This window comes from Bombyx mandarina, chromosome 23, assembly GCF_030267445.1.
Source record: "Bombyx mandarina strain Sakado chromosome 23, ASM3026744v2".
In the NCBI taxonomy this organism is placed as follows: domain Eukaryota; kingdom Metazoa; phylum Arthropoda; class Insecta; order Lepidoptera; family Bombycidae; genus Bombyx; species Bombyx mandarina.
In genome coordinates this window covers 16,647,455-16,672,969 of record NC_143229.1, presented here as the reverse complement: position 1 = coordinate 16,672,969, position 25,515 = coordinate 16,647,455, and the positions used below count along the sequence as shown (strand labels likewise).

The window sequence follows — 25,515 nt, the reverse complement described above, 5'->3', positions numbered from 1 at the left end:
GGGACAACTAAATCAAAAACATTAAATCATATTTCATCTCTTCCAGTCCCAAATTGCTCTCCATTTGTTTTTAATCACCTAACGGCTTGTGATGTTAAGCGGAGCATATTATCTATAACTTCCAATGCAGTTGGAAGTGACTGTGTCGCCCGTAATATGATCCTTCCTATCCTGGACCAAATCCTTCCCGTTATCTGTCATATCCTCAATCACTCATTATCTAGCGGCATCTTTCCAAAGGCTTGGAAAGAAGCACAAATTACACCACTGCCAAAAAAGTCGAATCCTATATCCTTTTCAGAATACCGTCCAATTTCCATTTTACCGTTCCTTTCAAAGGTTTTAGAACGCTTGATTCACAACCAGCTCAATGAGTTTCTTACAAGGAATCAGCTTTTAAACCCTTACCAATCCGGCTTTCGTCCTGGTCATAGCACAGTCACAGCCCTGGTGAATATTACGGATGCCATCAGACTTGGCATGGAGAGTGGGAAACTGACGGTGTTGGCATTGCTGGATTTCAGTAATGCATTTGGCACCGTTGATTTCGACATACTTCTAGCCATCCTTAGCTCCATTAACATATCTCCGACCGTGGTTGATTGGTTTCGAAGTTACCTGTCTGGTCGCCGACAGCGTATTCACTGTGAGAATGCCTATTCTTCATGGTGTGAAACGCACGTAGGTGTACCGCAGGGTGGCGTTTTATCCCCTTTACTTTTTTCAATTTTTATAAATTCTATTTCTATACAACTTACTTCTTCCTACCACCTGTATGCAGATGATCTACAGATCTATACACAAACTTCTTTGTCAGAACTGACCAACGCGATGAAGACGCTGAATAATGACTTATCAATATTATCCCGTTGGAGTAATTCGCATGGATTGAGGGTGAACCCGTCGAAGACACAGGTCATTGTTGTCGGCAGTTCAAGATTGTGCTCGAAAGTGAAATGGTCGCAGCTTCCGGCTATTTTATTTGATGGCGTACCAATTCCTATCAGCGATACTGTGAAAAATTTAGGAATCTTAATTGATAAAAACCTTTCATGGAACGCTCAGATAAAAGAGGTTAGCCGGAAGGTGTTTGCAACAGCTGGATCTTTGAGACGGTTACGAAATTTTCTTCCAACTGCCACTAAAACTGCGCTTGCACAATCTCTCCTTCTTCCAATTCTTGACTACGCCGATGCCAGCTATACTGATTTAACTGAAACACAACTTGATAAACTTGAGCGGCTACAAAATTTCTGCATAAGATTCATATTTGGTTTACGGAAATATGATCATGTATCTGAATTTCGCACTAAACTCAAGTGGTTACCAATTCGCCTTCGCCGCAATACTCATGTCCTTTCATTACTATACTGTACTCTCTTTAACCCCCATGCCCCCATATATCTCAAAGAACGTTTCGAGTTCCTACGTGATACGCATAATTTTTCCCTGAGATCATCGGATAGCCTGAGACTGAAAATGCCGGCGCATTCATATTCATTCACCGTCCAGGCGGTTCGATTGTGGAATGCTCTGCCGGATGCAGTGAGAAGTGCTCAAACTTTAAACTGTTTTAAAAGAATGGTGAAGGAACACTACTTATCTTCTTAGTGCTGTTTGTTTGCATCATCATTTATTATTTCCATACTGTTGATGTATTATATGTATGTAAGTATATTAGTATGTATTGTATGTAAGTATGTATATTGGTATATAATAATAAGTATATATTTCATATTATATGTAAACGGTATATATTTTGTTTATTGTATGTATATATTTTCTATAACGTATTATCTATAGTACACCGCAACATACCTGCTATATTTTTTTATATTTTCCAGAATTTCTATAAATTATACGGTTGTCTGGAAGAGATCGCTTTTAGCGATAAGACCGCCTATTGTACAAATTTATCTGTTTTTTGATTGTTTTTTTGAATGTAAATTGTGTTTTGGTGTGCAATAAAGTGTATTCTCTCTCTCTCTCTCTCTTACACATATCGGATTGAGACGCGGTCAATGCGGAAAGTCGTTAAGAATCTGTCTTTTTACATCGTTGTTCTCACGATAAATACGGCGCGTGTACTTATGCACGAAACGATCGGAACGTGGTGTGATTAATGCGTGTTTCGCCTGTGCAATATCAGTTATTACACAAAAAAAAAAACAATAGCCCTTTATTAATTTATTTAATACTAGCGACCCGCCCTCGCTTCGCTTCGGAAACATTAAATTTTATTGATAGCTGAGTCCCGCGATGTTATCCGCGGTTATTGTCGTACCGCGGGCGACGCCGCGGGGCGAGGCTGCTCTAAAAAAAGTAGCCTAAGTTACTCCTTATATCATCAGCTACCTATCAGTGAAAGTCCCGTCAAAATCGGTCCAACCGTTCCAGAGATTAGCCGGAACAAACAGACAGACAAAAATTGTAAAAATGTTATTTTGGTGTATGTACCGTATATATATTCATATTCATGTAGTAAAAAGCGGTTATTTCAATATTACAAACAGACACTCCAATTTTATTTATAATAATATGTATAAATGCTAAGTAAACACCTCTTTTTTTACGAACAATACCTGAATAAATGTGGGTTTTAATTACCGAAAAATCAAGTAATGGGCCGTGCCATGATAATTAGTTAATTTACTAAAAAAACACGGTGACAAAATTAACACGTATTATATAACCATCCACAACCATCGTATCGCTATTGTCCGGCGCGATTTATCAACCTTTAAAGACACATTTAATAAGACTATTTGTCGAATTGGTTTTGTTTAAATCACATACATCGACTTACCTGTGTGATATATTTTGGTAATTAAAATAATTGTAAGTACGAAATTTTTCGATCATCATGTACTAGCAATGATTCTGGGGCGCGGAAATATTTTCTAGGAAAGACTCTATGCTTAATAATATAAGTCGGATTACTTAAATGTTTGTTGGACGTGCAACATTCACAATAATTGTGAATTTCAAAATGACCCCTTTGGGGAGTTTACGACGAAAGGAAGATCTTCCACCGAGCGGATGATATTTGCTCGGTAGACCGTCGGTCCGAATGTTGTTGTTCGGAACTTGTATATATGCGCTTTATCTTGAAAATGTCGTAAGCGAGATTCAGGCATCTGTCAATTATCTTGCGTTGTATGATGGCTACCCGCCACATCACTCCCCTCCGAGACTGGAGGTCGTGTCATTTTTAGTTAGCGTTGTCCGTGCTGAGATTAGCTTGCAAGGGCCAGTGCTGCTCGAAGCCTGCGGTGAGTCGAGGCTGAGCTTGAATGCTGCGTGCGTGTCGCCGGTGCTGCTCGAAGTTTGCAGTGAGTCGAAACTGAGCTGAATGCTGCGTGATTGTCGCCAGTGCTGCTCGAAGTCTGCGGTGAGTCGAGACTGAGCTTCAATGTTGCGTGCGTGTCGTGCGTAGTCCATGTGATGCAGAGCTGCCACGCCGGAGATGTGTGACCCCAAGCGTTGATGATCCGGTCGTGGGCTGCGATGAACTGTAGCGGCGTGATGAGGCAGTGAAGTTGCGTGCCGTAGGACCAGGAAGCGCGGTGAGCCGGCTGCGATGGTCCTGTTGAGGCTGCGATGCTGGCTTGCTGTGGGACGACTTTCAATGACGTGCTTTTATCTGCGAGAATGCGGGGATTGTGGTAGCCGACGTTCTTGATGCGCTGAAGATGAATCAGAAGGTTGCGTGTTCACATCTCGTCGCAGGTCACCAGTTTGGGGAGTTTACGACGAAAGGAAGATCTTCCACCGAGCGGATGATATTTGCTCGGTAGACCGCCGGTCCGAATGTTTTTTTTTTTTTTTTTTTTCCTACCTATGCTGATAGCCTTGAGAGGCTACTTCAGCGTACCCTAGCTTGTGTAGGTGAGCTCGCGGGGCTCAAACCGGAGAATTGCTGACACCGCCCTAGCAAGAGCAGTGCTTCGCAGAATCTACCACCGGATCGGAAGCGCGACCCACTGAGAAGATCCGGCGAGAAACTCAGTGGGCTGTGTCTGTGGGTTAATTCGCTCGTCGAGCCCTTCGTCGCAAGCGACGGGTTCGGCGAGGACGGTGACCGGTGCTTGTATTGCCTAAAAGCACCGTTAATGGATCAGGAGGATCCGTGATGACGTGCTTTGGGCGACGTCGACGGTTTACCAAACGGTCTACAGGATCGGGTATGTAGTTTCCGGCGGCCACGACAAGAGGGTTCTCATGTCGTGCCGCCTTCTCAAAGTGGCGCAGCGATGCCGACTGTAGATACTTACTGACGGGGTCGAGCTCCAGGTCATCGTGGAGGTCCACGTTCCTCTGGAACCATGGTGCTCCGACGGCTATCCTGCAGAATCGGGATTGTATAACCTGAAGGGGTTTCAAGTTGGTGCGGGCCGCGTGAGCGAACACTACGCTTGCATACGTCATGACGGGGCGTATGCAAGTTTTGTAGAGGGTTACCTTATTACGGAGGGACAGTTTGCTTCGTCTACAAAGCATTGGGTAGAGTCGTCCTAGTATAAACGCGGCGCGATCGCGTACCGTTTTTACGTGGGGACGGAATGTCATCCCTCTGTCGAGGGTGACGCCTAGGTATTTGACCTTCGGGGCCCACGGTATGGGCTGGTCAAAGAGAGTGATGGGGCTAACGGCGGAGGTGTTTACGCGCCTATTGGGGAGTGGGGTGCTCGAAGTGGTATTCGGAGGGCGACCCCTTTTGAATAGCACCGCTGTGCTTTTCGTGGGGTTAATGTCTATTCGCCACTTCCGGAACCACTGTCCCATGGTGGTTACTGCGGTCTGGAGTCGCCGATGAAGCAACGACATCTTCCTACACGAGTAGTAGATAGCCGTGTCATCGGCGAAGAGCGCTAGATGGGTCTCCGGAGACCGGGGTATATCGTTGATATACAAACTAAATAGTAACGGGGAGAGTGCGGAGCCTTGCGGGACTCCGGCAGTCAGATGACGGGGACGAGAACGAGTTCCCTCTACTCGATATCGAAACGAACGGTTCGACAAGAAGTCTCGTATGATGAGCACGAGTCTGTCTGGCACTCCCATGTTGTACAGTTTGTAGATCAAACCGTTGTGCCAGACTTTGTCGAACGCCTTCGCTACATCGAAGAAGAGGGCGCCGGTCGGGATTTGTTTACGCCTATTTAGCCCTATTAAGATGTGCTCCGTGAGGCGGTGCACTTGTTGTACGCACGAGTGTTTGGCGCGGAATCCAAACTGCTCGTCTATTAGAATTTTATTCGCGGTAACGAAGTCCCAGAGGCGTTTCCGAAGGAGCCGTTCGTAAATTTTGCCTATCGCTGGGAGGAGACTGATCGGTCGGTAACTAGCGGTTTCATTATTCGGTTTGCCCGGCTTGTGTATACCGATAACGTCTGCTTCTTTCCATACCGCCGGAAAGATGCAGTGCGTCATAGCGGCATTTAAGATGGTAGCCAACATTGTTATCAGTTGGACTGGTAAGAGTTTTAACGCGCGGTTGCGGATGCCGTCGGAGCCGGGTGCCTTCTTAGGTTGAAGGTTGTCTATTACTTCTCTAACTTCGTCAGAGGTAATGGGGGGTAACGCGTCCGAGGGTGGCAGGGAAGCTCTGCGCTCGACCTCCCTGTCGACTGCCTCGGTGTGTTCGGGGTCCGCGTATTGAGTGCTGGTGGTGCACTGCTCTTGCAGTGCATCGGCCAGCAACTCTGCCTTGTCATCGTCATCGAAAGCCGGTGGTTGGCCTGAAGGGCGTACGAGAGGAGGCATAGTAGCGGTAGTTTCGGACTTGAGAGTCCTTGCTAGTCGCCAGTATGCTTGATGAGAGGGCGCGAGTCCTTCTAAGTAACTATCCCAATTCTCATTTCGGGCGTCGCTTAGGCGAGATTTTACATCCCGCTGTAGACGACGCATCCGAATCCGGTTTGAGTGCGTGGGAAGTTGATCGTAGGCCCGGATTGCCGCGTTTCTAACTCTTAGGAGGTTCCTAAGTTCGGGGGACAGTCTGATGCGGTGGAAGCTATCCTCCACATCGACTTCTTTTGAGGATCTTATGATCGCGGAAGAGATGTGATTCGTGATGATGTTTATGGATTCGACTGTGTCCTCGGGGGATGGAGTTGAATCCGGGCCGCAGGGGAGGATTGGTGGAGCGGCATCGGCTAAGCATTTGCCCAGCTTCTTCCAGTCCACCATGGTCCTCGTAGCTGTGACTGGGTTGTGGGGGCGACCGAGCTGCATAACGACAGGTCGGTGGTCTGAGTCGAGCTCTGACATTGCTTCGATGGAACGCAAGCGCAGAGTTACGTTCCTCAGCAGTGCCAGGTCTATAGTGCTCGGACGGAGCGCGATGTTATACGGATAACATGTTGGAGTTGGGGGACCGACTACTTCAAAGGTAAGGTCGTCTATAAACGCGTCGAGACGCCTACCGTTTATGTTTGAACTGTGGCAGTTCCACCTAGTGTGGTGGCAATTTAAATCGCCTGCCAGGATGACGGAGTCTCCCATGCCGAACAGTGACTCGATGTCACTGCTCAGAAGGGGCTTGTCCGGGGGGAGATAGACGGATGCGATGACGATCGGCTGGTGTCCCGTCAGCGAGATACGGCACACTGACGCCTCGATATGTGAGAGCGAGGGGGTATCGAGAGGGACAACGTGCAGGGCCCGCCTATAGTAAATGGCAGTCCCGCCTTTGGAGGCGGTGAGTCTGTCATTCCTAACCATGACGTAATTCGCGACTTTCGGGTCACGACGCGAGGGCTTCAGGCAGGTCTCCTGCACTAGTAGAATATCTACAAGATTGTCGCGGAGGAATTCGTAAATTTGATCGCGTTGTCGCGCGAGTCCGTTAGCATTGTAGAATGCTAACGTAAGGGAATATGGTTTCTCTCTAGCGTTTTGCGCCATTGATTACCGGTGATTTTAGAAAGTACGGGCCACGGACTCGTAAACGTCCATGTATTCGAACGCGGCCGCGAGCCGTTGTTCGGGGTTTACCGCCCTTCGCATCGCGTCTGCGAACGATCGCAGACGGTCGAAGTTGACCGCCGTGACGAAGTCGCGCACGAGCGTGAAGTCGTTGACGGCTGAGGGTTGCGGGGGACGGTACGCGGGCGCGGGGGGAGGTGCGAGCAGGGGCTGCGGCGCGGGACGTGTCGCGAGCGGGGGCTGGGGTGCGGTTTGTGTTCCCGACCTCGTATACGGCAGCGGTTTGTTCCACGCCGAGACGGTGGGAACCGCAGCCGGTACGAAGGCGGGTTTCGGTGCTGAAGGCACCGAAGTCTTTGGGCCGACGGTACGGGGGGCTGGGTGGGTCGGACGTTTTCGCGGAGCCCTAGGACATCCACGGTAATTCGCGGGGTGCCCTTGCTTAAGGCATAGGACACAGCTTGGAGGTTCGGTCGCGGTTTCCCTAACTCGCGAGCAATCTACCGTGGCGTGATCGCCGAGACACTTCACGCAGCGGGGGCGCGCGTGGCAATTCCGAGCCGAGTGGCCATATAGTTGGCATCTGTGGCACTGTCCGGGAGTGCCACGTCTATGGGGGGCTTCAATGGTAACCCCGGATAGGCCACATACTGTCGCGAGACATGCGATCTTTTTCTTGGCCTCCGGGGTTGGTTCTAGAGCGACTAGAACCATGTTATATGGTTTTTTGTCGCGTCCGTTGTGCATCCGGTGCACACTTACTATCGGGAGGGACTGAGCGGTCAGATCCTCCCTTACGTACTCTATGTCGAGTTCCTTCGGAACTCCGCGTATTACTACGCGGAGCTCGCGGTCCTCCTGAAGAGCATAGGTATGGAAACCTATGTTCTCCTTTCGGAGGTACGCGGATAGAGCCCTATGGTCGCCCGGCGTTGCGACCTTTATTTGAATCCCATGCGCGACGTTACGCGCATGGGTATAATTTATTTTGTTTGCCTGAAGGGCCTGGGAGACGCGGTTCCATGCTGACTTCTCCTGGAGAATCAGCGGGGGCGGGGCGACAGTTTTTTGCGCGGGTGCGGGCTTGGGACGCGGCGGTGGGGTTGCGCGGCGGCCGGAGTCCGACTCCGGTGTCACGACTACCTGCGGACGGGAGGCAGTCGCTGATTTTGTTTGTTTGGTCGTGGAGCTCCGGGACTCCACGGCGCGAGTACGTTTTTTCCCGCGTTTTACCGTTTGGAACCCATCCGAGGTTCCGGGCTGCGGGCTCGTCGCGGACTCGAAGTCCATCTCCGATCCGGTATCGGAGTCTGAACCTGAGTTAATTATTACGGACGACGCGACGGATGAGATTGGCGAGAATGACGTCGCGGGTGCGTTAGGCGCTTCGTTGGCGCTAGGCGCTTCGTGAGTCGCTACGTGCGTACGTGCGCTCAAATTGGGTTTGGGGGCGGGGCCTGACTGCGCGGCTCGAAATGACGCGGCGAGGGACGCGGGCGGGGCGGGACTCGCGCGGGCGGCCCTGTAGGCCGCGAATTCGGCCGTGAGGTTGGATAGCACCGGGTACTTCTCGGTAACCCGAGAAACCCTAAGAGCTCTTCTTCCATTTTTTTCGTTTTTGCCCGGGGGGGGCGTCCCCGGGACTTAAGGCACACTCGCCGAAAGGCGAGTCCCCTGAGTAGGAGTTCACCCCCTGAGCTTTACCAGCTCCAAGGGGGGGGAGTGCCTTTGCCGTGAAAACGGCAGTCGGCTAGGATTGGGGTGGAAGTTTGTGAAGGTGGGGCCCCCCTGGGTTGTGAGAATGCCACAACAAGCGGTGATCTCAGGGGGGGTTAGTCTCGAAAGAGACTGTTTTACTCGCCGAATAAATAAATAAATTTAATAAATGATATGAGTGGATGATAATGTGAAGTCGTTACGAATGCACAATCGACAAGTTCGAGTTGCTTTTACGACACAAGGTCGCGACGCCAGCGATAGTGCGTCAAGAATTCGCAACAATGCCGCGATCGATGCGACAACGACAATGCAGCGAAACTCAAGACACAAGATCGCGACGGCAGCGACAGTTTCTCGCAAAAACACGTCCGGACTGTAAGGTGATGCAATCGGAACTGAGAAAATGGTCCGAATGTTGTTGTTCGGAACTTGTATATATGCGCTTTATCTTGAAAATGTCGTAAGCGAGATTCAGGCATCTGTCAATTATCTTGCGTTGTATGATGGCTACCCGCCACAACCCCAATCTGTCTCTCTAGTTGTTCGATTCTTAGAAATCGATGTTACATCTCAGATATACACAATAAATCCATCACTAACTGAAAATCCTATGGCCTGCAAATGTATTTGAAAAATACATGCTGTGTCATATACAGAGATAGTGTCAAATAATTGATGATTTTTATTTAGGTTCAGTCTTGCCATACTTACAACTTTTAACAATTATTTTTTATGGCTAACGCCCAGGGTATTGTTTTAGAAGTCTTATAGGCCAGTAATTTAATTTCGTATTTGTTATAGTGTAGTTCTTCGTCTACCTTTTAAAAAAAGCCCTTAAATTATGTATCTGTGAGCAATAATAATAGCGGGAATTACTTACCGTTTGACATTTCAATTGCAAAGTCATTTAGTATGTCGACCGGTAGTATGTATACAAAGCGTCAAGCGAACAATTTATTTGCTTATTAAAAATAAAAATGCGCTAATTCTTTTTAGTAATTTATTTATTACATTTCTGACTGTCGAAAAATACATTCCATTAAAATTCGAATTATTTTAATAACAATGACGGCAATCCGCCAAAATATGAAATTCGAACATGTGCTATCAGCGTCATCTTGTTTTTAAAAACATCGATAGATTTGAATATACATATTATGATCATTATGCAAAATCCACTAGAAATTTATTTTTAAATTTACCGAAATCGCTTTTTTTAAACTAGATGTCGCTGTGTTCTCTTTTATTTGCCTCATTAACGTTAGCACATTAATAATTTTAAACACGACTGATTAATTGCTCAATATTATTATATCCTCGTTAACAAATTGTGGATATTAACAGTAGATTACTTATTCTTTTAATTTAAGGTATCCGTGCGCGCGTTACATTTTGCTACATCAAAAAACTACATTAAATAAAGCGTGTAAAAATACGCCGCTCTCAAAAAAGAAAATCCTTGATATTACCAGTTTACTATAAATATAAAGGAGCTTTTACGTAGTGTAAAACTATATTGTTATGTTACGACAAAAGGCAATGTACCGTAAAATGGGGTAAATAGGGACAAAATCGAACTTCAGATTGAATTTTAACATAGTTCCAATTAAATAGTCACTGCTCAACCAAAGAAATAAGTTGAGTCTTGAACGTACCTAGGTGATAAAAACCGTTACATTATTTTAATTTTTCAATTTAAAGAAATAATCGGAAAAATAATGGCCATCCCAATTTACCCCGCATTCGGGGTAAATTGACACGGGTAAGGGTTAAATTGGGATATTTGTAAGGGTTGTCAGTTCGCGGTACTGCGATATATAGGTAGGTAGGTAGGTGCCATACAATTATTTATATGGACCGAAATGATGAATACAATCCATAATTTAAGCACAATACACAACATAGTGTAAATTAAGCTGGTTTCTATTCCGAAGCGATGTGACGTGAATGATAATCAACAATACAATGATCAAAAAATGTATGTGCATGTTATATTTTAGAAAATTATTATTTAATTTCCTTAAAAATCACAACTCTGAAACAAAATCATAAAATAGAATAAAAAATAACTGGAATAATAAAAACAAAAGGACTGGAAATGCAATAATACAATTTTATTTAATCAACATTTTCAAAATAATCTTTGAGCAAGAGTAAGATATCAGGTGAATAAGATAAAAAAGCAGCTTTATCTGATTACTGCCTATAATAACAAAAATAAAAGAAATTCTTTCTAAGCTAAATAACTAAACTCAATTAATTCACTCACTCATAATTGAAACCTAGATATCTCGGGTTTTTAATTAATGTTACATTTAAAATCTGAGGCCTGTTTTTATTTGTATGTGCGTTGTGAATGTTAAAAAAATCATGATTCGACGCGTGAATAGATTCTGAAATAACAAAAGTTTTGATTCGTTTGAGTTCTTTTTAATTTTTAATTTTATTTTATTGCTATAAAGGACATACGACCGGGCAGATATTACAAGGTAAATGTCGCGAAAAAATGTAATTATACATATACTTTTCTTTTACCTATAGTACTTACATAAACTAACTGACAAACACTAATGTGTTCCTTCTTTACATCACGCAATTGAGTGATAGTATAGGCTAAAAAATCTATTAGCAGATATCAGTGACAACCCTAACAATCCATCCCTATTTTGTCTTTTGGCGTTCCAATTTTGTGTTTTCTCGTCCCTAATTTTTCCAGTCTCGTTCCAAATTACCCCACATACGTCCCAATTTTCCCCAAAAAGAAAGGAAAAATTACACATTTTTTATTTTGTTGAAATATTGTATTTAAAATAAGAATATTGTAACTTACCGTTTGTTGTGGTATTTCCAGGTGTATTAAAAACTTATATAAACTGTGATCTTATTGAAAAAACAACGATAATATTACTTTTTTTAAAAGTTCTGTAAGCTCTTTTAAAACGCACTTTTCAACCACTATTTTCAATTTAATTTGATTAATTTTTGGGACCAACTTAACTCATATTTAGTACTTCCATAGTTAACTTGGTTTTTCTTCTATACATTAACAAATATTAACATAAACAAAATTAGGTAGATTCCGTGCTACAGGTACTTTGAGAATCTTCCGCAGGTTTGTCCCAATTTACCCCAGGATCCCAATTTACCCCATGTCATGGTACATATTTATTATCAAAATTTAAACTCTTTTTTTTAAGTAATATCATCGATCACTGTAATATTCGCGGCAAAATCATATCCATCGGCTGCAAGAAAAAGACGATCGTCATACATACTTCGTTTTTTGTAGAGCGTTATCTCTGTCGCATTATGTATGCATCAAAATAAAATTTATTAAGGCGGGCATCAATTCTCAATTTATTTGTCATAATGTCACGAGTTAACGTAGTTAACGTTGATAAAATTCATAATTGATGTATCAAATGGTAAATGTCGCACGGACACCTACCTCTGTATAGAGTTTTGTGATTTCGTTTATAAGATTAAATTAAGTTTAAAATTAATAAGCGCAGTAAATAAGAATCGATGTTTAAGGTGCATTAAAATTTGAACAGTCTTCAAAATGGCGGCCATATTGGCTAACTCCAACATTGAATACGTATGCATTTGTAATTGACGTCAGAAGTTCATACGAAATTTTCGTTCGTCAGATATCATTCGCTATAATCTATCTTACAGTCGATTTCCAACTGTATTCGTGCTCAATGCTATAGTTAGAAAATGGTTTCTATAAATCTTCGTAAACTTAAAAAAAGTATTTCAATACATTGCTTACAAAAACGCAATGTTTGAAAACTTATTAAATTACATTTCTGTTTAAAGTGTATGGTGCATTAGAGACATTGATAGTGAATAAATGTTTTATTTTTATTTTATTTCTGTGTTTTTCTTTTATTTTCTATCCGAATTCAGTACCGACCAGCTCTTGTGGCCGAGCAAAATCTGCAAAACTTAGCTGGGCGCAGTTTTATTGTGTGCGATTTCGTTTTAGGGGGGCCAATTAGGGTCACCAGATTTTTTTTCAGCCTATAACGGGCAAATGCTAAATTTGGCAAAAAAATACGGGAATTTAGTATTTTACCCGAGACAAATAAAAAACAAAATTATATAGTAACATTCTTAATTTTTTTTTTATATTTCTCCGAGGAGCAAGTCAGTTTTAACATTTTTTTATCGGTTTTAACATATGTATAAAAATCAATACAATTAAAATCGTACGCTTCAAATACGGGACAGAGACCAGTCTTAGGTTATATATAATCTTACTCTATGGACCAGTCCCGAGACGTCTGGCAACCCTAGTGCCAATGCACAGAGGTCGGCTACAAATGGCGCGAGTTTTTAGAATCTGTTTGAAAACTTCATGGAAGACTGCTTCAGATAACCTTATAACATGTACTGTTAGAGCTGATTCAGATTAGGTCAGACCAACAGTTTTTATAGGAACGAAAAAGGTGTCGCGTGCTTATTAGTACATTTCAACAGAGCATTGTGCTTACTGTGAATTTTATGAAGTTCTTGATAGCGTAAAAGTTAAATCAAATTTGTATTGACTTCGAACAGCGCCCCTAGCGGCAAACGTAGGCAAACGTTCCACGTTTACGCTATCGAGAACGTTAAAAAACTCGCACTATGGACACAGTTAACTCAAATTTGCAAACGTAGGAGCGCTGTTCAAACTCCATAAAACTCGCACTAAGCACACAAGTATAGATGCACAAAAGTAATCAATGCATAATTATGTAATCAAATGCAGTCGAGATATATAAATATATAAAAAAAAATTGCTTAGATGAGTGGACTAGCTATGAGCCTCATAGCCCACCTGGTGTTAAGTGGTTACTGGAACCTATAGACATCTACAACGTAAATTTGCCACCCGCCTTGAGATATAAGTTCTAAGGTCTCAGTATAGTTACAACGGCTGCCCCACGCTTCAAATCGAAACGCTTCTTCTGCTTCACGACAGAAATAGGCAGGGTGGTGGTACCTACCCATGCGGACTCACAAGAGGTCAACGCACTTTCGATTGCACCTATAATTGAGGTGACATCTGCTATGTACTTTTGTCAGTTTGTCAATGTTTTGTATTGATGATCACTTTGTTGGTGGAAATAAATAAATGGATACGGATAAGGCTTACGAAACGAAATTCATGTGGTATAATGAAAAATAAAATTTTAATATTATGAAACAGTCGCTTGCGCATGGCGATGCGTCGCTACGCCATCAATCGGTTTTACGTGCGGTTATAGATATTTAACATCTACATTGTTTGGATTAAACAATACTGCACGCTAATTATTTTTAAGCGCAAATATTAATCAAATCTTGGGATTTACCATGCGTTCTTTTTTTTCAAACCTAATTTTATTCTGAGTCAGTCAAAGGCATTATAATTTATACCAAAGTCGAAGCTTTCCACGTCAGATGAAGTTTTTTTTTTCATAAATCAGGTACATTACTGCCTATTTTATTTCTTGGCGTGGTATTAATGATTTCCCGATCGACGATTGCAGCTTTCGGCTCGAGAAGTGGCAGCCTTAAATATATCTAGCAAATGATTTTTGTATAGAGAGTGATACGCTTTTTCCATAGTATAGAGTGTTAAATTCTTTATCCACCATTGAATAATGGCACAATGAAATAACCACCACCGTTTAATTTTAATTAATTCACAATTTACTCTTATCCTTGATCATATCGTACCAGAACTTAATGCGATTCAAATTAACGTCTCTTTTTAATTCAATCTCGTCATTTATGACTAGCGTCCGTCTATTGTTCGTTGAGTAAGGCAGCCATTTTGTTTTCTGATTTCTCCATGTTGGTACGCTGAAAAGTTTACATTACTAAGTACCCACGCTTCGCAGTCATAACAGCGATATTATAAGAGTTTTAGCTGCCTAGTCCCTCTTTCTGCGAGATGAAAGATTCGCAGAAGTCACGCATCGCCTCCCCTGACTTCTGGCTGCCCATTCTAATTGCGCGAGGAGCGAAGATGACTCTTAAAAATGTTTTAAACAAGCCCTAGTCAACATAGGAAATTGCCGATGGCCTTTTACAAAACTAATGTATGGCAAAATAAGTGCTACGTTGTTTTTCGAAATGGGTAAAGAAGCTTGAAGTCCAGTCCGTACTAAACGGCTCACCAGAACCCGTAAGCAACACAACGCCGATACGGTCACCCACCTTAAAACATCAGGTGGAAGTCTGCCTTTTCTACCCAATTCACGGTAGACATTAAGTAGGAACGCTAAACCCTACCACCGGTTACATGAGTTTCCTACTACTCAAAATCTTCAACTCACCCGTATTTAGCAAAATTACTCCAGCATTCGCTCAAGAAGTCAATCGTTCTCTCGTCAGCCTCCCCACATTTCTCTGCTTTGCTTTTCCTGTAAAACTGATACTGAACGATGTCTCCATGCGACGCTCCCTTCACTCCCAAACTCTTCATAACCCTCGTATTCAGGTTGCCGTCAAAACCGAATTCATATAGATACACCTCAGGATTGTGTTTCGATAGTAATTCAGCGAAATAAATGATATCCCTAACGAAATACACGTCCGTGATCATTACCAAATAATCAATCTTCAAATCGTCATTCAATTCCCGGCCCGCAAAGTAGAATTCGCCTAGTTTCTTCTGGAAAACTCTAGATCTTTCCGTATTCTCTTCGACACCCAAGAATCGAGGGATAAAATTATGAAAGTCATCTACAAATACGATCCTACCGGAGGCGTCTTTTTGGACGAACAGCGCTGATTCGTAAGTGGTATAACCTGTTATTACGGGCACTTTCTGTACTCTATTATTCTTAATGGACACTATGGGATGTTCCTCGAAAAAACTTTCGATGTTATCGAACTTTTTCTCGACGACCGGTAAGAAATACGCATTGATAATACTAGGCGGCCGACTCAGTTCTAGCTGGGTGAACGCATTCACCAAATCTACTAACGGAACCTGTACTAAGAACTCGTATAAAGACCGTTGATCTTTCAAATCCTTGCCTAAAACTGACGCCAATTTTATCGCTTTCTCAATAGGATCCTCGTTAATCAAATACAAATCTGATATTGAATTCCCGGACTGCGCAATGACCTTACTAAAAAGACCAACAGTCATCTTTGAAGTTAAGTACGAAGATACAATGGCCCCACCGGCGCTTTCACCGAAAACCGTTATATTGCCAGGGTTACCATTAAAACGAGAAATATTTCTACCGACCCAACGTAATGCGTACACGGTGTCCTTAATTCCAACGTTACCAGGTGCTTCCGGTAAATTCAAACACAAAAATCCTAACACATTTAATCTGTAATTTAACGTTACTAAAATAACATCGTTTTTAATCAAATAATCCGGTGTATAATAATCTCCGTAGCCTACAATCAAACGACCGCCGTGGACGAAGAAGATTACTGGTAATTTCTCGAGTTTTTCAGCTGGCAAACTAGGCGTGTAAATGTTTAAGTACAAACAGTCTTCCGAACCTACTAACGCTGAGTTAGAATAAGGATTTAATTGGGCGCATTTGTTTGAGGGACTTTTTGCGCTACGTATTCCTTTCCATTGATCGGGTTCTTGTGGATTCTGAAATTTTGAAACAATGCCTTTGAGTTAAATGCTTCGCAAAAGGCCGTATCTCAGATTAGGCTACAGCTGATCAATCAAACATCAGTCATGCAGAATGTAACGACGATCTGGTGTTGGCGAACACCAGAGCCCATCTTCATTACGTCTCAAAGTATAAATAGCTTCTCACATACAGATATAACGTTAGCCATTAAGCTTTTATCTTAAATCACAAGAAGCATTAGCTTTTCCATTGCATCAATATTACCTATGTGGCTGGGTTACCATCACAGAAGCATCTCGAACTTGAGTCTCTGAGAGAACTCTGAGTCGATGGTCTAACGTAGTACTTCAAGCAAACCAAAAGAGAAAAACTTGTCATTACGAATTCAGGAAACTTATTATTAGTCAGTGAGAACTAATGTTTGGATTATATGATGAGTTTATAAATAAATTGTATTTTTTTTTTGTTTTCCCTACTTATGCTGATAGCCTTGAGAGGCTATTTCAGCTTCGCCCTAACGTGTAGGTGAGCTCACGGGGCTCAAATCGGAGTGTTGCTAACACTGGCCCTAGCAAGAGCAGTGCTTCGCAGAATCTGCCATCGGATCGGAAACGCGACCCACTGAGAAGATCCGGCGAGAAACTCAGTGGGCATTATTAATCAAGATCAGGGATTCAAATATCATCATATCAAATATTGATCAATACTATTACATGTCTGGGTGTATTCAATAATAATCTATAATAACTCATAAGTTATTTTTTATTTATTTCACTTACTTCAGATTTTGCATCCATATTACATTCATTAAAATTTCATATAGTATACCAGAATTCAATAAAAACAATAACTACAATTTCGGAATAAAATTAAAACCTGATATTGTGATAATAGATCGATCTGCGCGTCGAGCAGTGTTGGTTGATGTCACCATTCCTCATGACGAGAATCTCGTGAAGGCAGAAAAGGACAAATTAATAAAATATTTAGACCTGGCCCTCGAGACTACCACCATGTGGCATGTTGATTCAACCATCATTGTCCTAATAGTTGTGTCGGTACACGGCTTGATAGCGAAAAGTTTCGATCAACATCTTAAGAAACTTTCGTTATCCAGCTGGGTAAAGGGCCTAATACAGAAAGCAGTTATCCTCGATACTGCACGCATTGTGAGGAGGTTTCTCACTCTGGAGTCCTAATCACTGGTGGCTTGTGTCGTAGACACCGCCATCAGCGGCAATCCATTTTTATATAGTGTTTTTTAAAAATTGTATTTTTAATATCTTTTTTAAAAAATATTATGTAATTAATAAGATTTTAAATACTTCAATATAAATAAATAATAATAATAAAACTAAAAATAAAAATGAATGTCGAAACTACCTTAACCTAAAGGCTGATTTGCATCAAGAGTGCTCAAAATGCACACGTGTCCGGTGTTGCATTATTGGGCAGTCCAGAACAATCCGCGAGGCGATCAGCCGCAGGTAGCTGGTGCGACTGACCTTATGTTCTAATTGTCTAATACGGAATTAGAGTTCGCTTTCACTAGTCCTCGTCTCGAGGCTTGAGGTTTCCAAAGAGTAAGTTTTAACTTGGTTTATCCAGAACTTTCGTTTAATTTTAGACATAAATAAAAAAAACACCATTCAACTTACACTAAATCTCAGCTTTCCAATAGGTGGCTTCGCATACGGTATTCCCTCAAAGCTGTAGTAATACTGACCAAGGCAGCTCTGACGCTTCGTTCCCTCCAATAAGCCCTGCTCAACTTGCACAATGCATGACATTTTGTATCTGTAAATAAATAAGAACAGTTTTACATTTTCAAATGAAGCATTCATTTTATACGATTACTAATATATAAATTTTTTTACGGCGCGGGCCGAACCTCCTACGAGGTCCCTGCGCTTAGGGGGCGCGCGGGATATGTGGGATTGGTCCGCGGTTGCGGATGTTTTCAGGACCCTACCCACTAAACAACTCCCCTGCGCTGTCGCCCAAGCGTCTGATCCCCTCCGAGGTCTTAACCCGGATGAGGTAAGGGGGTTACCGCGGTCAACACTACAACCTGACGGCGCAGCTCACCCCAAGGACGCCCAGCCGACGGAGCCTTCGAGGCGAATCGAAGGTTCTGAAACGTCAGCCGTCGCGGTACGGCAGCCCGTCAGGCCGCTCAGACGTTGCCGCTGGTGTCCCGCAATACCCCACTGGACCAGAACCAGCCTTCCGGGTTAGGACGCGATCTACCGCCAACCGGTTGCTCGTTTATCAGGATGTTGATATTTCCCCTTGGCGGCACGCTAGAGTGCTGGTAGCACGCCGTGCGGCCTCGACCTCCTCAGATCGCCGCATGACCTTCACCGGGAGGAATATAAAAAGTATGTGATGAACTGTTTTCTTGCTAAATATTTTGTCAAAAAATACGAGCATGAGGATATAACAGACAAAAGTTCTTAGGTTGTACAGAAAGTGGAAATACGACTTTATAAGACAATTGAGGGAGACTTCAACTTCATATCTTAATAATTCAACAAAAATTAGCATATTAATCAGCTTTTAACCGACTTCAAAAAAGAGGAGGCTCTCAATACGACTGTATGCCATTATTATTTTTATGGTTGTTACCTCATAACTTTTCACTGGGTGAATCGATTTTGATGATTGTTTTTTTTTATTAGAAAGCTGACGCTTCCCGTGTAGTCCCATTTCAGTTTAGTCCAGTTCTGTTAATGGTATCCATGACAAAACCATAAAAGTCTTAAATTTGCATTAAGTACGTACGCAACAAATATATGAATAACTCAATAACTCAATATCACGCCAACCGATTTCGATGATTATTGTTTTTAGTGTATATTAATTTGTTTTGGAATATCTTTTTTTTTCTATTTGACGTCGGTTTTTTTTAAAACATGTCTATTTACAATTATCTATAGCATTATCAACCATTCGTAACTGTATACTTGTTTCTCCATACCCTTATGAATCATAATAGAATGTGGAGTATTATAATAAATAAAATAGATAGAATAGAATATGGATGGAATGGAGTCTATACTAATATTATAAAGAGGAAAGATTTGTTTGTTTGTTTCGAATAGGCTCCGAAACTACTGGACCAATTTGAAAAATTCTTTTTCCATTAGAAGCCGACATTGTCCCTGATGAACATAGGCTACTTTTTTTAATTATTTTTTTTGGTTTCATATGTGTTTTAATGTTTCCGAAGCGAAGCGAGGGCGGGTCGCTAGTTATAAAATAAAATGTGTGCTAAGCATTTCCCACTTTATCATTGGCAGTATTCAGATTGTAATTCATGTTTTGGCAACCACTTATCAACCAAGAGAACATCCTGTAAATTGATCAAACTCTTCCATTACAGTCTCATTCAATTAACATTTTCTGATTTATGTTAACACATATCGAGCGGACTACAACATGAGTACTTTCTATGCGAAAGCAAAATAATCTTTGCAGAGGTCAAATGTTTAGAAAAACTACATCAATAGTAGGTATGTACCTAAATATTTATTTTTATATGGAGCCGTGAAAGGCTATTAGATTTAAGGGACATTTCACAGATTAAGTGACATTTTTCTTTGTAATTAAAGGTGCATTTTATTTAGTATTAGTATCAACAATTCGATATTTGTAACTGAGCTTGAATTAAGTTTACTCCATGCGAATAGCTGAAGAAGATTTTTTGTTATAAATTTTTTTCAAAATTTTAATCTGTAAATGGCTCTCCTGTAAAGTTGCGAAATATCGCTTAAACTAAATATCCTTTCACCCCCGGATACTAAAACCAAAACTTAATTTAGTATTATCATTATGTGTGTATTGATGATGATGGTAGAGAGAAGATGCATGTGACTAGGAGATGTATGGAAATGGTAGTGCAAGGTAGAGGGGGAAGAGGTCGACCGAAGAAGACATGGATGGAGTGTGTGAATGACGATATGAGAGAGAGGAGTGAGTGTTGAGATGACGGCTGATAGAAGAGAATGGAAGAGAAAAATTAGCTGTGCCGACCCCACATAGTGGGATAAGGTGGAGAAAAAGAAGATTATGTGTGTATTGATCCAAAGTGCATTTTGTATGCATTGAAGTAATATCTATTAGTTGTCTTCCTATGTAAATTCTATTTAATTTTCATGACAACCAATGAATGTTACATTCAGCCAGATGTCGAGAAACACATAAGAAGCATAAGTTTACAATATCTAGCAGAGAGCTGGTAATCATTGGGAGACCAGAAAAGTGGATTCGACTTTTATCTTACCCTAAAATCAAACATTAGTAGACAGAAAATTAATAGCACTGAGTTTAAGTTATTAAATTTAATGAATAGACATACACTTCTAAAACTAACAGTATTCTGGGTGTAAAAAAATTATTATAAGATATATTTTTTATTGCTCACACTGGTGGACGAGCTCACACCCATTAGTCGTAAGTGTTTACCATGCCAATACACATTAATAAAATAATACAGCCCCCCATCTTGCAATATAAGACTCAATTTATTAGTACACAGCCTTACCCGTCAAATCCAAACACACTACTGCTTTACCACAGAAATAGGCAATAACTAACCAACTGTGCTCATAAGAAACCCTATCACAAGTACAATTCTAGAATTCTGAAGTGTCCCTTTGTTGCTGTCTAGAAATGTGGTTGTTTTATATATAATAATATAGATATATATGTTCTACTTTAACACCTGCAATTAGTCGACAAGACTATAATCAGGTGAATTGTGACAGGTTATGATTTGGAGGGCCAGGGCAAAGCCAATGCTCCATCTCACCTTAATAAGGTGAGATGCAATTAATAAGGTGAGATGCAATGCTCCATCTCACCTTAATAAGGTGAGATGGAGCATGTTGATGGAGTAGCTGTCGGCTCTCTTGAGTCTTCTAACCAGATTTGGATGCAAGAGCATACCGGACAACGGGTTTGAGTGTGCTGTCAAGAGTTCTTATACTTGACTGAGTATTGTTTAACTTCATGCAATATGGTACGGATTTCGAGGTACTCGTGGATTTTCAAATTTCGAATATATTTTAATGATATGCTCTGATTTTGTGTTTCGCAAGTACAATTTTTTTCTGAGAGTTACTTTCATTAGCTTTATTTGGTCATAGTCAAGATTGGTCTGAAATTTGCCAGTGTCTATATTTCAAGGGGTTCCAACTAACCCGAACGACTACCGCTGTTTACCACACCATTAACCAGGAATAACTTGCTGGTGAAACTATCCGAAGTAATCAATGCAATTGATCGTTCAAAATTTCCTTCAGTTTTTGGCGTATCGTAGACACGATTAAAACTACTTTCACGTTTTAATCTCCAGTTGATAATTTGTTCAAAAAATAGAAATACTTACAACTGATTGAAGTGAACTTTCAAAGGTTACGTTAATTAATATTTAGTTTTGAGAATGTAGTTTCAATATTTATGTCTACGTCACTATAACGATCTCTACAATAAAGTCGACCTTAGAGTTTGTATCCGTACCCTTCAATATTTTAATTTACCTGATTAATATTCGTGAATCAGTTTTTTTGTTAAATCAAATTAACTTAATACATATACCTGCGTTATCATTAATCGTAATTCAGTGATAACTCTCTACTAAATTAAATGTATAATCTATGGTGATAACTGATAACTTATTACGGTAGGACTTTTTGGCGGGAACGCGAGGAGTGAAGTTGTGTGATTTGTTTTATTTTGTCTATTTAGTGTTTCTTCAGGTTTAAATGTGTAATAATGGTGGTTTATTAACCGTTTAATATCTGTGAAAGTGCACAAATGTGGGAAAATGAAACAAAGCCGCTGGACGTAACTTCTCGGGATCCTCCAAAAAGTCCACTGAAAAATCTTAGTAAATGACCACCATTTTACTGAGATTAGATTTCATCTCATATCATCTCATTTAATTTCATCCCAGTTGATTAATGTCTCAAATTAATCATCTTCATTTCATTTCACTCCATAATATAATTTTTCATAAAAATATGAATATAAATTAAAATAAGACATGACTTAAAAGTCTCAGTTACCAGGTCATAAAATCCCTAAAAAAAAACTTATTACGGTACAATGTGGCTCTGTAAATTTGGCCTCCTTTTTTTATTTTTGGATTTTTTTTTATTTTTAGTTATTTATTCGTCGTTTGTTCGTTAATGTTCGAATGTAAAAATTGTTTGTCCGTCTTTTATTTATTTATAATTAACTAAACAAATGATCACCGTTAAGTGAGCCCGGTAAGTAAGATCAGAGTGTTCTCTACTATCCAAAAATCACTATGGTTTTGTACAGGGCTTATCTACCACCGACCCTATGTTTGCTCTAAATACGATCGCTGAGGAGTATCGTGCCATTGTATGTCGTATTCTTAGACATGGAAAAAGCATTTGACCGTGTGCCAAGAGATATGATCTGGTGGAGCCTTCGCAAGAAGAATGTACCCGAGCATTATGTTAACGTCATAATTGACATGTACAGGGATGCGAGGTCAATGGTACGGACAGTAGTGGGTCAGACAAAACCAATAGCAGTTGCAGAAGGTCTGCATCAAGATTCAGTACTGAGTCCCTTTCTGTTCGGCATGGTTATAGACTCACTCACTGAGGTGGCGCAGTCCTCAGCCTCGTGGACTTTCATCTATGCAGAGGACGTTGCTATCTGCACCGAGAGCCGCACAGAGCTACGGGAGGCACTCCTGTTGTGGAAACAGCAGTTACAGGCCGGTGGCCTAATATTGACTGTTGCGAAGACACATTACATGTCTTTTAATGACCCAGATCCTGATGACAACAGTCCGATTTCCATTGACGGTCAACTTGTAAACATATGCGATCAATACAAGTATCTGGGTAGTATGATGCACAGATCTGGAAATTGAAAATGCAACATTCAACACCGAATAGCCGCAGCGTGGCTAAAATGGCGAGAAGTAAGTGATGTCACCTGCAATAGGAGGATGCCCGTTAAGCTCAAGGGTATGATCTATAAGACCATAATAAGGCCTGTTCTTATGTATGGCAGCGAAACATTGGCAAGGTTTTGGTGTAGTGGGGGTAATGTCGCGCATATTGCACATTGCAACAAAAAATTGTCACTTTTATTGCCCGCATATAATTTAATTTAATTATTTATTTGTCATAATTTGTTTTTATGCCTGTGTGTTTAGAAGAAAGTTAAAGAAAAGAGACGAATTCGTGAAGTGTATTAGGTGTTATAAATAAAATATTTTGTGTTGTCCAGCTGGAGCACTGGGTATGAATACTCCAGAGGGTCCCACAAACAAGTTCGAAAAGGAATGGTAGCGAGCGAGGTGCGGACGTATTCTCGTGTGTATGCTTCGGTGGTTGCGGGTGAACTGTCGGCGCCAGTAAAGGCGCACGCGCGGTTTGCCAAAAGGAAAGCCACTCGGTCGCTACTCTTTGAATCGCGCCGGGAGCCGACAACGAGAATGCCTCATTGGTCGCGGCGCGCGATCAGACGCGGCTGCCGACGCGGCAGGCGTTAGGGTTGCTATAAATACAATTAAAAGTTAAGAAGTTTATTTAATAAAATATACTCAATATAAAAAATTATGTGTCGCCGTCGTCACTATCATTTTCTAATAGTGCTACCCCTTGGATTAAATTTATGGTAGCACCTGAGCTGGTGGAAGGAGTTGGCTCCTCATCGTTGACATAACGAAGAGTTGCTGTCGTCACTGGCGTAAATAATAAAACACTCAGTGACTGAATCGACTATATGGTCATTGGTATTTGGTCCTGGTATTGCAAACAAAGGAGAAACCCCATTTTGGGCCTAAGCGTTACACGAATGGGATATGTACCAAAAAATTCGTCTATTTTGCTTGATTAACCTATTGAAATCTTAGCTTCATTGACAATGGCCAAGTGTAGAAAATAAGTTATATTCAATTTTTTGTTTTAAACAATCTTTGTAAACATCTACAATACTTATTTCAATATACGTAACTAGCTCCACAAACGCGCGGATTAGAATTAGAGCATCCATAAAATATGATCGATTTAGTGGAAATCGGGTGTAAAAAATAATTAATACTCTTTTGCTTTAGGATAAATGACTGTTTTTATAGGTATTTTAATCAATGTAAATAGAGTATGGCCATCGAATCGTGACACAACTACTTACAATGGCGGCAATTCAAAATATCTACAACTGACAACATCAAATATAGCATGAAAGGGTAGTTTTGCATTTTTATATTAATGTGACTATGCCATAGAAAAACACAAATGTATCAAATCGTGTTATGTTATCTTTAATGTTGCCAACTGAAGATATTTTGGATTGCCGCTATTTAGTTGTGCCATGATTCGCTGGCCAGACTATAAACTTAATCTCATTGAATAACGTAACGTAAAGCACCAAAATCTACTAACAAAAATAATTAAAAGAAATAAATAACTGTGCCATTTAGTTATGACACGAAATCATGTCGGCAACTGCGGCAATTCAAAATATTTTCAACTGGCAATCTTAAATATAACATGAAAAGGTCGATTTGGTACTTTGAGTTTTTCTATGGTGTAGTTATATTAATAATTTTACTGGTGGTAGGATCTCTTGTGAGTCCGCGCCTCCCACCCGCCTATTTTTGCCGTAAAACAGTAATGCGTTTCAGTTTGAAGGGCGGGGCAGCCGTTGTAACTATACTGAGACCTTAGAACTTATATCTCAAGGTGGGTGGCGCATTTACGTCGTAGATGTCTATGAGCTCCAGTAACCACTTAACATCAGGTGGGCTGTGAGCTCGTCGAAGGGTATCTAAGCAATAAAAAATTAAAATAAAAAAGGCATGAAATAAAATGAAATGAAATGTGATGAGATAATATGGGAGCACGTAATGATTTATATTTTATATAAAAAAGTTATCATATAAATATAGTTTTTCATATAAAAAAGTTTTCATTAAAATTAAAATAAGACTGACCTAAAGGTCTTAGTTACCAGGTCATAAAATCCCTTAAAAAAATCATTTCGTGCGCAGCGCGTTTCGCATTACGTTGTTTTTAATTTTTGGCTTTCGTTCGTTTTCGTAAACAACCTAACGCGCGATTTCTCGTAACAGGTTCCATTTTTATTTTAAAGCAACCTATTGCTGCAACAGGTTTCGTAAAAAATTACTTATCTTTAGTAGGAAATAGCCTCAAAAATATCGTTTTTATTAAAATATCTCGAACAATAAACATAACCTAAAATGTAAACATTGTCTGATTTTACCAAT

General features: G+C 41.0%; 2 protein-coding genes across 6 annotated transcripts in view; one reads left to right on the top strand and one right to left on the bottom strand.

Moving 5' to 3' along the window:
- The window catches only part of LOC114246566 (fatty acyl-CoA reductase 1), a 272,794-nt gene that overhangs the window by 156,412 nt on the left and 90,867 nt on the right, over positions 1–25,515 (top strand). The window lies entirely within an intron of this gene.
- LOC114252261 (esterase FE4-like) lies at positions 9,636–21,898 on the bottom strand. 5 transcript variants are annotated; one of them, XM_089737805.1, is made up of 4 exons: positions 21,837–21,898; positions 17,894–18,032; positions 14,961–16,249; positions 9,636–14,484 (listed from the first exon to the last, which is right to left on the bottom strand). In XM_089737805.1, exons 2-4 carry the CDS (start codon positions 18,023–18,025, stop codon positions 14,325–14,327), a joined length of 1,581 nt encoding a protein of 526 aa, XP_089593931.1. In that variant the 5' UTR covers positions 18,026–18,032; positions 21,837–21,898; the 3' UTR covers positions 9,636–14,324. The 5 variants fall into 5 exon arrangements, with proteins under 5 accessions (XP_089593931.1, XP_089593930.1, XP_089593928.1 ...); XM_089737804.1 differs by having other exon boundaries at positions 21,779–21,897; XM_089737802.1 differs by lacking the exon at positions 21,837–21,898 and adding an exon at positions 21,628–21,828.

Bases quoted from the DNA above. Each gene is read 5' to 3' on its own strand.
- LOC114252261 (XM_089737805.1), bottom strand. From the start codon at position 18,025: ATGTCATGCATTGTGCAAGTTGAGCAGGGCTTATTGGAGGGAACGAAG. The intron at 16,250-17,893 runs GTAAGTTGAATG...TCAAAATTTCAG, and splicing joins TTGGAAAGCTGAGATTTAGT to AATCCACAAGAACCCGATCA. The intron at 14,485-14,960 runs GTGAGTTGAAGA...TAAACTTTTCAG, and splicing joins AGTAATTTTGCTAAATACGG to CGTACCAACATGGAGAAATC.